At 38.1% G+C, this 16,790-nt stretch overlaps 1 protein-coding gene and 3 pseudogenes across 1 annotated transcript; 2 read left to right on the top strand and 2 right to left on the bottom strand.

Moving 5' to 3' along the window:
* Positions 1–16,790, bottom strand: part of LOC122037660 — a 123,595-nt pseudogene that overhangs the window by 43,251 nt on the left and 63,554 nt on the right.
* On the bottom strand, positions 8,974–10,061 carry LOC122037668 (beta-galactosidase 5-like). The gene is made up of 4 exons (XM_042597172.1): positions 9,865–10,061; positions 9,634–9,777; positions 9,138–9,226; positions 8,974–9,007 (listed from the first exon to the last, which is right to left on the bottom strand). Exons 1-4 carry the CDS (start codon positions 9,991–9,993, stop codon positions 8,974–8,976), a joined length of 396 nt encoding a protein of 131 aa, XP_042453106.1. The 5' UTR covers positions 9,994–10,061.
* LOC122037670 lies at positions 14,714–14,847 on the top strand (annotated as a pseudogene).
* LOC122037723 lies at positions 16,113–16,296 on the top strand (annotated as a pseudogene).

Genomic DNA, 16,790 nt, shown 5'->3' with positions numbered 1-16,790 from the left:
ACACCAAATATACTCACAACTTAGGTATAAATCACCGTGATACCTCCAACAATGTATACCGAACCCGTGTGCATATATCATCGTAGGTAAAATCAACAATACCCCTCAAACAACACTCACATGACAATTATACACATATGCCAAGAGTATAATCAACATATACTTCCAATAAGGCATACTAAAACCCAGGTGCATTCACAAATCACACATAATCAACAAGATACCTCAGATACCACACCAAACACATATGTACATATCCCAACACTGATGTAGTCGACAAGATACTTCCAACATGACACTCACACCCATGTGCACATACCATGACACAGATTTTAATCGATAAGATACCTCCAATATGTCAATCAGGCACGTACAGCTAACTAAATAGCTATAATCCACAAAGAACCTACAATAACCATATCTAGATGGGAATACCCACACTATCTACAAATGAACTATCCATCATAGAACTCCTTCAACTCATAACAATCATGTCACGCCCCGAGGGAGTCTCTGTCCGAAGAAATTTCGACAGCACCTCCCATGTACGGGTGACAATCTGAAGCACTTCTACAGGCATAATATACCTCAGCCACATGCGGCTGGAATCATAACAATAAAAGAAAACAAACACCACGCAGTTAATATCAAATTCAGCCTCTGGCTGACACAACCACGCAGTTAAAAGTAAAGCAGCCCACTCGGCTGTACCAAAACCAAAACACAACAAAAACTGACAGAAACCAAATACAACCAAACACAAAACTGCTAGCCGGCTAGGCTTACACAACCAACAACATAACACCCGGAAACAAAATCAGAACACCAATCGAAATACAGAAATTTCATATACCAAGATAAAACAACAGAAAGGCAGCGATATGTCTTCTGATGTGACGCGGGGACCAGCAGACAGGATGCTCCAAGCGACACCATAAATAACCTGGTACCTGAAAAGATAGTGTCCACGGGGGTGAGTTCAACAACTCAGCGAATACCAATAGACATGCCTAGTAAGATATATCTAACAGCAATAAACATGGAATACAGCTTCCGAATAATATATAGGAAATATAAAAAACTGAAAAGTAACCAAGGAAGTTGTACTCACCAGGAACTCCTATCCTGAACTAAAGGGTCATCAAACCGATACACAGTATGTCTCCTGTATGCATGTCAAACAAATGCATCCACCAAAATGCAGCATATAAGTGCAGCAAACACAAACAAACAAAGGCAATCAATGCATGTGATGACCGTGCACTCTAACATCACTGCTCCTGAACAGTGACCGAGTGGACGGAATGCTGTCGGAGTACTCCTGTCTTGTGACCCCAAATCATAAATGGGGGAGCTCAATACTCTCATCTCCCGGTACACGATGACGGGGAGGAAATCTCTGCCGGCTACCACGCCGAGTCACCTGACCAACGGAGCCAAACAGAGTCCACCATCTGCCAGCTACCACGCTGCTACACTAAATGCCAGCGGAGCCAAACAGAGCGGAACTGTCTGCCGACTACCACGCTGAGTCATATGACCAACGGAGCCAAACAGCAGAACCGCCACACACCTGCCTGATATACCACTAAACCATGAGTGGGGGTGTGTGCAGTACATGTAACTGGCGATGGGCTCAACCATAGTGGAGCCGACAATCGCACAGCATGCAATCATGATGCATGTCACTATGCATAGGAAAAACTGATCAACATAACCATATCCATATATACAAAATGGGTACTGTAAAAACGATGGTCACATACCAAAATCTAGAGTACACAGGTCAGATAGAATATCAAAAACCTATGTCCTGAACATAATAAGTATGGAATATCCTGATCAACATAGAAAAATCCATATATACATAATATGGGTACCACAGTATCAGTAGGTCAATCCACGGATCTAGAGTATACAGGTCCTCTAGGGTATAACAACCTAGATCCTAAACATATCCCCCTTCCATAGCATATGTACCAACAATATGCACAGATCAAAGCCACAAGGTTTAGGTACACGAATCATATATGATATACCAATAGAAATACACAATCCAGGCATGGCATAAAAACCTATGTATCAGATAATTTGGATACACATGCCAGAAACAAAAATCCAGAATCTAATCCTAACCTCAGTAAAGCATGGTATGTCACTCTAGAAACTAAGATACTCATGGCAACAAATCACGAGATATAAGCACGAATACATGGATATCAAACAGTGACATACCAAAGGCAAACATGTTCATTGCTTTTAGTTATAAAATACTATGCATATCCAATGACAATATCATAAAAGATAAGTCAAGAGGTACCCGCCTCAAATGTAGATCGTGTGTCCTCTAACCAGAGCTCTAGTCTCAAATCAGAACCTGAAATAAATATACAATCAATCACTTAGGTTTATCGTAGATCAGATAATGCAAGCCAAAACCTCAATAAATCCAATCTAACAATCTCATCATTTTCTTCCAAAAATCCACCCAACACTTGATAATCATTTTCTGTTAATATAATCCACCTTAACAATTCCTCAAGTAAATGATTACCAATGAATCTAAATCTGTAACTAAACTACAATCATACAGCAACAGATTTGCTGAAACCCTAATCCTCAGTACAAAACTCACCTCAACAGATGAATTGTGGTTGATCCACAATTGAAGAGCTGCAACTGTATGCTGGACAAGAACACCTCAGCGCGAAAACCACCTTGCTGGATTCTCCCCTTCTGGTCAAAAATCAACCATAAGATCACGAATGGAGATCACGGATCATATCAAGGAATGAAAATCACTAGTCCAACCATAACCTAATTCCAACCAAATCTATTCATCTTACCTTTTCAATCGTCAGTGCTGATCACAGACCCAGCGAAGGAGAACCAATCTCACCTACTGCCTCCCAACCAAAAACGCCCAGATCAACACTACACCGAAAAGATTGAGGAGGAGATCGAAGAATCAGTAACAGGTCTACGCCGGTGAGGAAATGAAACATGAATCCAGTGGAGAGGGGAAATTGATGTACCTCCCTGATGGCAACCACCTCTACCCTCTTCAAATCCGTGAGTGAGAGGGAGAGTTTGCCCTAATTCCATCCAGCGACTCCTCCCTACCAGCGACGACAACACCCAACAGCAGTTGCTTTCGCAACAATAGAGTGGAGGAAGGAGTGGTGTCTCACTCGCTAGCCGGCAATGTCAGCGACAGGGCTCGGACAGCCGGTGTCGGCTGCGATGACTGTGGCGTCGGGAGTGGGCCGTCGACGCTAGGGTAGAGGGAAGTCTTGGCTGTCTCTTGCTCAGGTGTCTGCGGCGTCGAGAAGGAGAGAAGGAGACGGGGCCGAGTAGAGAGGCTAGGGCACGGAAGCAGGGGAAGTGGATCGGCTCGGCGCCGGCACCTAGGGCAGAATCGGTGAGAAGAGGGGAGACTTCCCTTGGCCACGGCATGTACTCGAGGGAGAAGGAAACCGCCTTTGCGGTTAGGGGAAGGCGCGGGGAAGAAGACTCGGGCACAAACAAACGGCGTTCGGCTGAGGAAAAAGGAAAAATAGAAATAAAAGAAAAAGAGAATAAGAAAGGAAAAGAAAAATAACTTTTCCTCGCTTAAATGGGGTAGCTTAAACAGGCTTTCCCCGGGGTCCAGTTTTCATCCCCGTAAACTCATCCATATGAGCTCCGAAAAATTCCAGAAAAATTTCTAAAAATTCCGGAAGATTCCCTTGTCATTATTCGCCATTTTCCCGGTATTTTACAAATCATATGTACAATTCATAGATATGCATAATCAGCATATTTAATCCAATCTACCACACAAACCCTATGCCACCTTCTAAGTTATCTAATTAGGTACATACAGTCTAAAATTAAAGTACTCATGGAATAGGATACATCGATCCTCTATCGACTGACCAAGTCATCAATAGTATATGGCTAATTCAATCCTTTCCCACGTCAGTATAAGCTAGGTACTCGATGTGTTCAAGATATCCAACTAAGCACGAATAACCCAAGATTCAAACATCTAAAAGTAAAGTAGGTCAATCCCCAACTGATCGGATCAACAAAACTAATCGATCATCTATTAACTAATCAAGAATAAATAAAGCCTCTACAAGCATCTAAGGTAAATCGATCACGACTACCCAAGTCAACAAACGTCAATCTATCTTCTACTGACCGATCTAACAAGAGTAAATCAATTATCTACGGATGAAATTAACTAAGATAACATGATATACTACTGGCTAGGTCAACATAAAGATATAGATACTATCCACTACCCAGCTAATAAAAGCAGAGGCTGGTATGTGCCTCAATCTGCTAACCAACTAGTAATAACATAAGCTAAAAAAAAACTACTGGTGTATGATATGATAAATCACCAGAAACTGTAACCCTTAATCTCTATCAAGGTCGATCATCATCAGGGTTTTACCTAATACATAAAATATCCACTATCTCAACTAGACAGGTACTAGTAAAGAGTGTTAATACATGTCATAAACTATAGTAGTCAACGGTGCATATACTAACAAAAAGGTAGAATAACAGTATACCAACATACCTCCGATAGCTTAGAGATGTCCTGTCGCTACCAGGTCCCAAAACTCGAAAAGTCACATCAAGAAGATAAAAACACGAAATCCAAAACATGGAATATAAAACTCGTAAACCGTGCTCTGATACCAAATAAATTGGTATTAGATAAATCTCGAAAATCCAAACACATAGCAAGTATCGTATACCTGCTCTGATACCACTAAATTGTCACGCCCCAGAGGAGTCCCTGTCCGAAGAAATTTCGGCAGCACCTCCCCTGTACGGGTGACAATCTGAAGCATTTCTACAGGCATAATACACATCAGCCACATGCGACTGGAATATATACACAACCACGCAGTTAATAATCTCAGCCTACACGGCTGGACAAGTATAACAACAACCACGCAGTTATATATATTTAAAACAGCCCACTCGGCTGGAATCAAAACCAATACAGCGGATAAACATAAAATACAAGCTCATACAAAACAAATAAAACACTGCATGCAAAGACTTCGGATATTATCCGAAGTAATATACTTCGGATAGACTATGTGAAAATCAGCAATAGACTTCGGATATTATCCGAAGTAATATACAGATAATTACCGAAGTAGAGGCACGTAAAGTAAAAGGGTCAATTTATTACTTCACCACACAATTACTGAAGTCTATCACCGGTCCAAAATCGGTTCAAAATCAGACCGTTTTTGAAGTAAAAAAGCTCTATTACTTCATCGAGATCAGTAAAAGTACCGAAGTGATTGATGATATATTACTTCATAGGTTACATTGATTGAAGAAGTAAAATATGTATACGACTTCACAAATTTTGTATTCTAGTGCAGTAAATATTTAATTTTACTTCTACATAATTTGGCTTGATCGAAGTATTTTGGGTTGTATTACTTCATCTTAGTGTATACGTAATAGAGCATATTTTACTATAACAAAAATTTTAATTTAGCAAAGTAATTTATACAAATGACTTCACAAATTTAATCAGTGACGAAGTAAATAGTTTCTTTAACTACGCCACTATTTAAATTTATTGAAGTCTTTTGTGTTGTATTACTCCACCATTTATTCATAGTATTGAAGTAATTGATCATATTTTACTACAATACAATTTTAATTGACAAAAGCGTATATCATAATATTTTACTACAACACAATATTGTTCACCACCAAAATTGAACAAATATATCACAAATATTTATAAAATACAATCCAAATGTGTATTCATAAAAGTCATATAACCAACTTCACCCAAAGCCTTTTGTATTCATAAATCTCTAAATATAACCCAAAAATATATTCACAAAAAGATAAGTTTGATCAACTTCACCCCAAAGCTTTTGTATCCATAAATCTCTAATTACAATCCAAAATTTATATCACAACCTACACTTAGGCACTCACATAGAACTAGACGAATTTACTCCATTCACTTTTGACTTCATCACACTGAGATTGTAATATTATTTGCTTTTGGATGCTGCAAACTGAAGCATTAATAGAAGTTTAAGGGTTAATGTAAAATAACTCAATATTTCATAAAGAAGATATTTCATAAAGAACAAATTCACCTTCCTCTCCAATTGTGGATCTTCATCTAAGACTATCTCTTTCATGTACCGCATTATACAATATTCACATTCAACACCACCAATTTGTTTTAGATTACCCTAATAAAATTGAAAATATAAAGCAATTAGTTACAATATAAATAATAAGAATTATTAATTGATGCCTAAATATATTTTGTAAAGGTAAGTAATTGCAAGGTACTGACAAAACAAATGATAGAACATACAAGATAACCATAATTATCATCATAAAACTTGAACATATGAGGTAAACATAAAAAACAAAATACCATAGATGATGGGTATAGGAATATTCATAACCCTACATTAGTTTGTAACAACATCTATTAGCAAAAATATCTAACATCAAGCATTATCATCCTTCTCTATAATAATCGTCTTTAAGAAAAATTAAGGTCAAATCTAAATTTACCCCATGTGAACCAAAGCAAACCATGTGAACAAATATTGTGAACAAAGCAAAGCATGTTGAAAATACTAGAGTTCATCAATACTGGTAAGACATCTTATAAGTATTAGAAGACAGATAGTGCTAAAGTCAATTTTCATATAAAAAAGATAGCAAGAACCAAAGTGGATAATGAAAACAATTAATCCATGTCCATATACCTGCCAAAGATGCAAATCATAGAATAGCTAGAACAAGTGCCATAGAAAAAGATGTTTTGATATCCCTCATCGGAAATCCTCCTTTCCCTCTGTTATAGATTGTAATACTTATGTGTCTATTGTTGGATGTTGTAGTTTTAGATCATTTGTATTTATTTTACATGGAATTCCGAACTAAACACTAACCTGATGAATCATCTATGTTCCCTTTACACCTAATCATTGCAAAAAATCCCTCCCCCAATCTGATAGTGGTTGCTAGTGCAAAATTAGCTCGGGCTTTTTCCTGCAGTCTTGTCATGATTGTCAATACTAGCCTTCTTCATTAATGGGATATTTTTAGATCAGGGTTTCACCATTGTTCAAGATCCCCACTCAACATCAATCATAAAATCTAAGATGTGATTAATGCAAACAAAACAATGTGAATACTAGCTTATTTCTTCCATTCATAAATTAATAGGTATACAAAGCTGAGAAAGGCCAATAAGCAATAACAGCTAAATATAGATAGTTTTATTATCAAACAAAGACATATGCCCAAAGGGTTAATTAACGGATGGATTGTGCCTACCCCACTAGGTAAAAATGCACTAGATTGATTCCATTCACAAAAAAAAAAAAAATGCAAGAGTAACTAAAAAAATGCTACACTGATACACATACAAGGTAAAACTAGAACATAACCAAAGGACTATGGCATCAACATTAATGACCTAAACAACAAGGTAATCATAGTCATTATTATAAAACTTGAACAGTTTGTAACAACATCTATTAGTAAAAGTATCTAACATCAAGCATTATCCAACTTCCAGTGTATAAATCAGTTATGTAAATTTAAAAAGCAATAATACAATAATGAGATATTCATCAAATAGAAGCTCATCATCCATGAACTATACATTATCCAAATTGTCTTCAAATCTATAAATCAGTTATAAGGATTTAGAAGGAAATAATATACAAATGAGATATTCATTAAATAGGAGCTCATTACTCGCCAAAAAAAACAGACTTCAAGTTCATATAGGTAAAAAACAATCAAGTTAAAAGATAAATATCAAAAAGATGAATTTGCACGTATTCATACTTAAGCATGTTTACCTAATTGACCTCCAGTATGGAAGTCAAGCTCTTGATGGATTCACACTGAAACAAGAACACTTCTCAAACAGAGGATTCTTGTTATGCCCTTCTATGCCACATCATCGACCAGTTAAGGCACAAGTAAATCACTTGAATTAGCTTCAACTCCAAGTCAGCAATGAATAAAAGCAATGGGTTCATCCTTAGTAATCCGTTCGACTTAATTCCATCTTAATGTTTGTATGAAGAAGTCACTAAACACAAAGAAAAAAATCGAGCATAGAATAATAATATTTGATTCCTACCAGTTCCCAATCTGAGAGCCATTTGTACAACCCAGTTTAAATATGCATGACCACCAATGCCAAATGACTTACTTTCAGGCCCATATTCGTTTTCAATCTACATTCAAGCCCCATGAAATAAAACTTAGGAACACAATTTGACATTAAGTTACCACATTGAGGACACACGAGAAAAAACATGTCTGAGAAAGGATGATCGGACCGCCTTGAGAAGCAAAAAGTGATTCAGTGTTCATCATATCAACAATTTTCTTAGTACATAAAAAAGAAGCAACTAGATTAAATGCTTCTAAGAGTCAAATTATTCACTACTACTAGATATAAGTAAAGTATCCTAATAGGCAGTTGTCTGGTACAACCATATTGGACGAGTTACAATTGATTTTGTAAGGATTTGTTTACTTAAAGAGCAAACAAGTTTGCTAGGACCCTATAGCCATTCTAATGTGACAGCAGGTCTATGGAATATGGCTGTTCATCCAATCCAACTCAGGCAAACAATCAATGATAAATTTCAGTCATTTTTACTCTTCTTGAAAGATGAAAAGAGTTTTTTTCCCATCATACCATATTCATCTATCGGTGCATCATAATCATAACTGGTTATGATGAAGGGTCCTCCAGTTGTGCGCCCAAAATTAGTTCCTCCGTGGTTCTTAACAAACAACCAAAGGAAAATTAGCAATTTGGAATCATTAATATGCAAAGACAATTTAGAGATAGATTGCAGTTCCAACCATGTAATAGTTTATAAATGAGCAGCCCTTTTGTATAAAATGTGCCACAGCGAATGCAAGATCTTGAACTGATCATTGATGGATGGTGCCTCCAAATTCTGTAAACCTGCAGTGACAGCACAGAAGAAGTTCGAGAACCCTCAGCATTAATCTATATCCTCATGGACATGACAGACATGATAGTCCATGTACAAATCTCAATTTAAAATGAAAACTAAAACTGCTTAGCAACTTACCAACCACTCCAAGCTTCAGTCCACATGGTAGGCTTATCAGGTTTATTAGGAGTGAAACTATGACAGTAGAAACCATTGCACGTATTTATCTGTTCAAAACATTAGAGATTCTCAGAAACATATTGAAAACATATATCAAGAAGAAGACAAATGCAGTTTAACACATTAACTAAAGCACAAGCCTATATGGCAAATGTACTAAATTAAGGTATAAATTTCTTTCTATATACAGTTAAACACCAATTTGTGCTCTTAGCTGAATAGATATCTATTCTGTTCTATAGTGGCAAATCATAAATACACTTTAGTAGATGACAATCCACAGCACAGCTACACATAGTGGATCATCAGATAAGGCAAAGAAAAAATGATTAAATTTATTTGAATATAATTAATGACTTTAGTAGCTTTGCATATAGCTCAGTGGGGAGATAAGAGTCTCGTAGCTAAACACAAAGAAAGAACCGAGCATACAATAATAATATTTGACTTCTACCACTGGATCCGGGGCATCATTCTCCTTGCACATAACCCATGGTACACCAGTTCCCAACCCAACGACCATTTGTGCAGCCCAGTTTAAATACGCATGACCAGCAGCGCCAAATGCCTTACTTTCAGGCCCATACTCATTTTCAATCTGCATTCAAGACCCCATGAAAATAAAACTTAGGAACACAATTTGACATTAAGTTACCACATTGAGGATGCACGAGAAAAAATATACCTCCGAAAGGATGATTGGACCGCCTTGAGAAGCAAAAAGTGATTCAGTCTTCATCATATCAACAATTTTCTTGGTGAAACCTTGCATGGCCATCTGTATAGAGCATTTAAGCATATACTTGCAAGGCATGCAACAAATCCAACAAGTAACCCCCTTTAAAACTTAAAATAAATAGGGAAGACTACATTGTTCTTGCATCAACAATCCAACACAAGAAGAATATAATATAAAAAGAGTAGTTTAAGGAATTTACCTTGAAAGGTTCATTGTCAGTTCTGAAGCTGATTCTAGGGACATATTTCAACCAAACTGGAAATCCTCTAAACAAACGAAGAAAACAAAAATAGTTAGGATGAGTTATCCACATGAAGAATCTATGAGAGAAGTATCCAAAATTCCATTCAGCGCAGAGATGTACAGTCCCACCTTTTGGACTGTCTTGATAAACCTCACCCAATCATACCTTCCTTTGAAATTATACTGCCTAAAAAGTAAGAAAAATAAATTGCACTAACTCAAGGTGATCCATCTAAGAAATATACTTCTCCATCAAATCAAAGCACAAGAAGAAAAAAACAAGAAATTATCAAGAAAAGACAGGAAAAATACATTGCCAGGTGAAGGTTGATGGCCATTCCAGAAGACGTAGGTCTGTATAACATCCAAGCCTCCATCCTTAGCTTTTTTGAAAGTCCTTCCCACATCTAACATACAAAAAAACAACAATCAACGATGTGCATCTAAAATTAGGGCAAAAACCCTCAAAAAGAGTCACCTACATAACCAAAAGAAGATTAATAAAAGATAAGGAGAAAAAAGAAGGATTTTTTATGAGAGAGTACTTCTAGGGTGCTCCTAGGGTAGTGAATGGAGCCTGAGATGAGGATCTTTCTCTGGCAATTGATGACGATGGCCTTCTTGTCATAGGTCATGCCATATTGTGCCGCGAGAAGGAGAAAAAGCAGCAGGAGGAAGAAACGAAGTGGGGATAGAAAATCTAGAGAGCTCCATACTACCATTCTCAATTCCACTCCACTCTCTAAGATCTCACACTCCCTCCCTCACTTCACTTTCCTCCATGAAGAAAGCGAGCCCAAGCCAAGTCAAGCCACTGAGGATTAAAAATTATATGAAGAAGTCACCTGATGATATCCTTGATGGCGTAGTGACTTTTCTCCCTCACTTCACTTCAATTCCCTGGCGCCGCTGCAGAGGGGAAGAACACTAATGGCACGGTAGAGAGGAAAGGAAAGAAGGGGGTGGAGAGGGAGAAAACCTAGCGTGCAGAGAGGAGAGGAAGTGAAGGCGTCTCAACACGAAGGGTTTGCGTCGGGGAAAATGGAGAAGGTTGCCGTCGGGGAAAAATGCGAAGGAGAAAAAGGCGATTGTGAATTGCTTCCTACGGAACTTAGGTTTTAGCAAATAATTGATGGTAAAATTAATAAATAGATTTAAGTTGTAGTAAAACTTTTAATCCATTTATATTTATTACTTCAGCACTTACATATATGAATTTTATTTTATAACTTATTACTCCATCGAATATATATTACGAAGTAAAATATCAGATAAAATTAGAAGTGAAATCTATATTTTTAAACTTACGAAGTCTAAAATCGTATTTACTTTATCAAATTTATTATCGAAGTTGATTATCATATATTACTTCGTAATTACTAATTGACGAAGTAAATTGTGGCGAAGTCTATTGCCCATTTTCACATCAGCCACATGCGGCTGGAATATATACACAACCACACAGTTAATAATCTCAGCCTACACGGCTGGACAAGTATAACAACAACCACGCAGTTATATATATTTAAAACAGCCCACTCGGCTAGAATCAAAACCAATACAGCGGATAAACATAAAATACAAGCCCATACAAAACCAAATAAAACACTGCTAGTCGGCTAGGCTTACACCACACAACCAAAACAACACTCCGAACACAAAATCGGAACACAAAGCTAAGTACACAAATACATATACCAAAAATAACAATAAACGAAGGCAGAGACAGGTCTTCTGATGTGACGTGGGGACCGACAGCCAGGATACTCCAAGCGTCTCCATAAATAACCTAGTACCTGAAAAAGATAGTGTCCACGGGGGTGAGTTCAACAACTCAGCAGATACCTAGTTGACATGTATAGTAAACTATAACAAATAGTAATAACTATGGAGTACAGTCTCATGAACAAAAGAAGGTAATGCATAATAGAAAAGGCTGAAGAGTACTGTACTCACCAGGGCCACCTATCAGAATAATCAGATCGTCAGACCGGAAGTGTCATAAATCCTGTATGCATGTCAAAAATATGCATCCATCCAAATGCAGCATATAAGTGCAGCAAACACAAGCAGTAAATGCATAAATGCGTATGATGCCAATGATGCGTCCTGGTCACCCCTGAAGTCAGTCATCTCACACATAATGGTGAGACCGATTGGGTAGGGCTGTGACAACCGTGCACTCTGACATCACTGCTCCTGATGAGTGACCGAGTGGACGGGATGCTGTCAGAGTACTCCTGTCCTCTGACCCCAAATCATAAATGGGGGAGCTTAATGCTCTCATCTCCCGGTACACGATGACGGGGAGGTATCTCTGCCGGTTACCACGTTGAGTCACCTGACCACCGCTACACTGCTACACTAAATGCCAGCAAGCCAAACAGCAGAACTGTCACACCACGCTGAGTCCTTAGACCAATGGAGCCAAACAGCAGAACCGCCACACACCCGCCTGATATACCACTAATCCATGAGTGGTGGTGTGTGCAGTACATGTAACTGGCGATGTGCTCAACCATAGTGGAGCTGACAATCGCGCAGCATGCAATCATGATGTATGACACTAAGTATAGCAGTAAACTGATCAGCATAACCATATCCATATATATATATAAAATGAGTACCGTAATATCGATGGTCACATACCAAGATCTAAAGTACACAGGTCAGATAGGATATCAAAAACCTAGGTCCTAAACATAACAAGCATGGTATGTCACTACCTCACTGAGCATATATGTAATCATATGGGTACTAGCATAAAAATGTATAACAGGTGAGCAAACAAGCATGTGACGAGTATCCGGTAGTGACGTACCGAATCAAGGACGAACATAATTATTACTAAAGGCTATAACCTACTAGACATATCAACAAGACATATCAAAAAGATAAGTCAAGGTACCCGCCTCCGATAAGAGTATCGTATCCGGTCCAATCCGACATCGAGATGCTCGTCTCGCGTCAAAGTCCTGTGTCAATAATATATATACATTTTTATTTAGCTAACAATTCATTAAATAGCTAAATAAAAAATCTGTACGACTAATTTAGGGTAAAACCCTAATCACATCATCCAACCACAATACGTATCCAAATTCCTATACCATACCTCAAGCTCAACTGCTGTTGAACACAGAACAAGGTGAGCTGATTGCTGCTGAAAACAAAGTATACCACAACAAGATCTCCTTGCTGCAGTTTTTCCCATAACGCACCACACTTGGCTGGAATCCTTCCTACCCAACAGATCAAGATCAACCCCACAACACTTGCTAGCCCGAAATCAGTAGAGCAGTAATGCTACTGATCGAACCTGCAACCCTCTATAAATGGAGAACAACATTTAGTGATGATCCACGGTAGATATAGGACAAGAACATAACACAAGATAAAAATCTAAACCATCACCTAGCTGTCACATTGCCAAATCACTACTGCTTTGATCGAAGCTAGGGCACAGAGGAACAGGAAGTTCGTCGACGGCAAAGACAGCGTTGGGACCTAGGGTTGAAACCGGCTGCAATGTTGCTAATCTGGCCTCACGAAAACAACCATGGCACCAAAGAATCAAAACCCGTGGCACCTCCCTGATGAAGTCGCTGCTGCCTTGGTTCGGATTCGGCAGCAAGAGGAACTCTAGGGCACAACAGCAAGCTTGGCTGCTTGCTGCGAGAAGTGGCTCTACATTGCGGCTCGCGGCAAATCGGGGAAATCGTCACCAGGGATCTGAGCCACGAACCCAAGAAAAACTCGAGGAGAAGAGACTCAACTTGCTCGGCGCCGGCAATTAGTGTTGGCTGTGGCCATCGGGGCGACGCAAGAAGAAAAAAAGAGAAGGAAAGATTCAGCGTCGGTAAGGGGCGAGGCAATGCAAGGAGGAGAAGAAAACTTGGCCAGCGATTTTGTAATCGGAGAAGGGAAGAGGCGCCGGTACGCAAAAGAAGAAAAGAAGACAGTTAGGGCACAAGAAATAGGCTCGGGTTTCCTCTCAGCCGGCTTAAAATCACAAGGGCAGCAACCGCCGCGTGAGAGGAGAAGAAGGAAGGGCGTCGGCGCAAGGAGGATAGGGCATGGGTTCGGCGGGGAAGAAAAGAGCAAGCCCGAGGGGGATTGGGGCACGGCGACGGAAGAGGAGGAGAAAAAGAAAACAAAAAGGGAAAAACAAACTTTTCCTCGCTTAATTTGGGTAGCCTAAACAGGCTTTCCCCGGCCCCGTTTTTATCCCCGTAAACTCGTCCATACGAGCTCCGAAAAATTCTAGAAAAATTTCTAAAAATTCTGAAAAATTCCCTTATCATTATTCGTCATTTTTTTCGGTATTTTACATGTACTCTCGCCTCTTCTTAAAAAAAAACTCTGATGGCCATTTAGACCAGGTGGAGTTGTACTCTCGCCTCTTCTTACAAACAAAAAAAAATTGTAATGACCTTTTATACTAGATGGAGTTTAGAGTTTAGGGTTTAGAATTTAGTCCCATATCGTTTGTTTTTGATTGACGGAGTGGAACTAGTGCTATAAAAGAAGAGGCTATGACTCTAATTTATTCATATCTTTCTCAGCCTTTTGGCTAAGATCAAGTGTAGTATTTGTTCTTATTAGTTTAATATCTAATACGTGGACCATTGGTTCACTATGATATTAAATTAATTTTTGTTTTGGGGAGAGACAGGGGCATAGCTAGGATTTTTGATCATGAAACGAGAAAGGAATAACTTACAACTCTTGGAAGATAATTGCTTTTGAGAAAAATAGATAAGATAAAATAGAGAGGAAGAAGTAAAAAATGGAGAACTTTACTTTCTTCATTAGCGTTTCGATGAGCTCGACAGCAACACAAAGAAAACAAGGTAAGACAAAACATGACTATTTTGTTGTGCCAATAAAATCCTAAAACTACCAAAAGAGGAAGAAGATTGGGGGTTGATGGCTACTTGATCTTGTTGCTAGAAGAGGGCAGCAACTGGTGTTATATTTCTTGGTTGCAGGAGAAGAGAAATGAGAAGAAAAAAGCTCTTGTGCTTTAGAAGAGGAGAGGAAAAAATTATAAGTTTACCAACGTTGGAGAAGAGAAGGAGAAGAAGTAAATGAGGAAGAAGAGGAAAAAAAATAAAAGAGAGGAATGGGTGAAGGGGTTGCATATGGTACGGCAGAGATGTAACATGCATCGGGAGAAGAGGGAGAGAAAAAATGAAAGGTTTCGTCAAAAATATCCTAATTCAAATCAATTAAACTTGGTTAAATATTAAACTTGGTTCGGTCATAACTCAACTTCAAATCAATTTCAATTTGAACCAACATAATTTTTATATCCATATCTACCCGTTGAATTTAGTTTAAACTCGATTCAATTTTAATTTAGCTTCCTTACTTTGTGCCCTACGATTTAATTCATCCGTTTATTATTATATATTTTATTTTTAAAATTCAATACTTAACATTTCAAATTGTGATATTTCCTCGTAGAAGTGGTACCAATGGATAACTTAGGTCATGAATTTTCCAAATATGTGATCAATTTCAGTTTTCGACATTGAATGATGCTAAATCAACTACTCAAAGTGACGATAAGGACTTTCAAATAAATAAATAAATAAATATATAATAAAATTTGAGAGGGGGTGGTCGCACCCCCTCTCCTTAAGGTGGCTACGCCCCTGACAAGACTCTCCTTTCTTTTCCGCGGTCAAGGAGAAGGAGACGTGAGAAAGATCACGGTTTGCAATGTACTCTCGCCTCGTCTTAAAAAAAAACTCTAATGGCCATTTAGACCAGGTGGAGTTGTACTCTCGTCTCTTCTTACAAACAAAAAAAAAAAATTGTAATGACCTTTTATACTAGATGGAGTTTAGAGTTTAGGGTTTAGAATTTAGTCCCATATCGTTTGTTTTTGATTGACGGAGTGGAACTAGTGCTATAAAAGAAGAGGCTATGACTCTAATTTATTCATATCTTTCTCAGCCTTTTGGCTAAGATCAAGTGTAGTATTTGTTCTTATCAGTTTAATATCTAATACGTGGACCATTGGTCCACTATGATGTTAAATTATTTTTTGTTTTGGGGAGAGATCATCTACTAGATCTTTCGTGTGTTATCCTTGTGTTGTACTATTGCAGGGTTCGTGTGTTAAGTTCAATTAAATTTTTATATTAAGGTGGTGTTTGGTTTAGAGGTTTGGAAATAAGGGAATGAGTTCATTTCCAAACCTGGATGAAACCCACCCCCTCCCTTAGGTTTTGATGGAATGGGAATAAGAATTAAGTTTTTGACAAAAATACCCTTAGTATATTTGTTTAATTTATTCATATTTGTTTATTTTCTCTCTCTTCATTCTCTCATTTTTTTTATCATACTTTTTCTCTCATCATTCGTTCTCTCTCCTAAATCTCTCTTACCATACTCTCTCTCCATATTTTATCTAATCACACTTTCTCTCTCTTCATTCTCTTCCATCACTCTCTCTCTCCTTATTCTCTCTCATCACACATTCTCTACCATTTTCTCTTTGTATTCTCTCTCATTATTTTCTCTCTCATCACTCTCTCTCATTATTTTATCTCTCTTCATTTTTTTCATCATACTTTCTCTCTCCTCAATCTCTCTTACCACACTCTCTCTCCATATTT

This window comes from Zingiber officinale, unplaced genomic scaffold (assembly GCF_018446385.1).
Source record: "Zingiber officinale cultivar Zhangliang unplaced genomic scaffold, Zo_v1.1 ctg72, whole genome shotgun sequence".
In the NCBI taxonomy this organism is placed as follows: Eukaryota; Viridiplantae; Streptophyta; class Magnoliopsida; order Zingiberales; family Zingiberaceae; genus Zingiber; species Zingiber officinale.
Note: the sequence above shows the minus strand (reverse complement) of the source record. Positions and strands in the feature narration are given on the sequence as shown.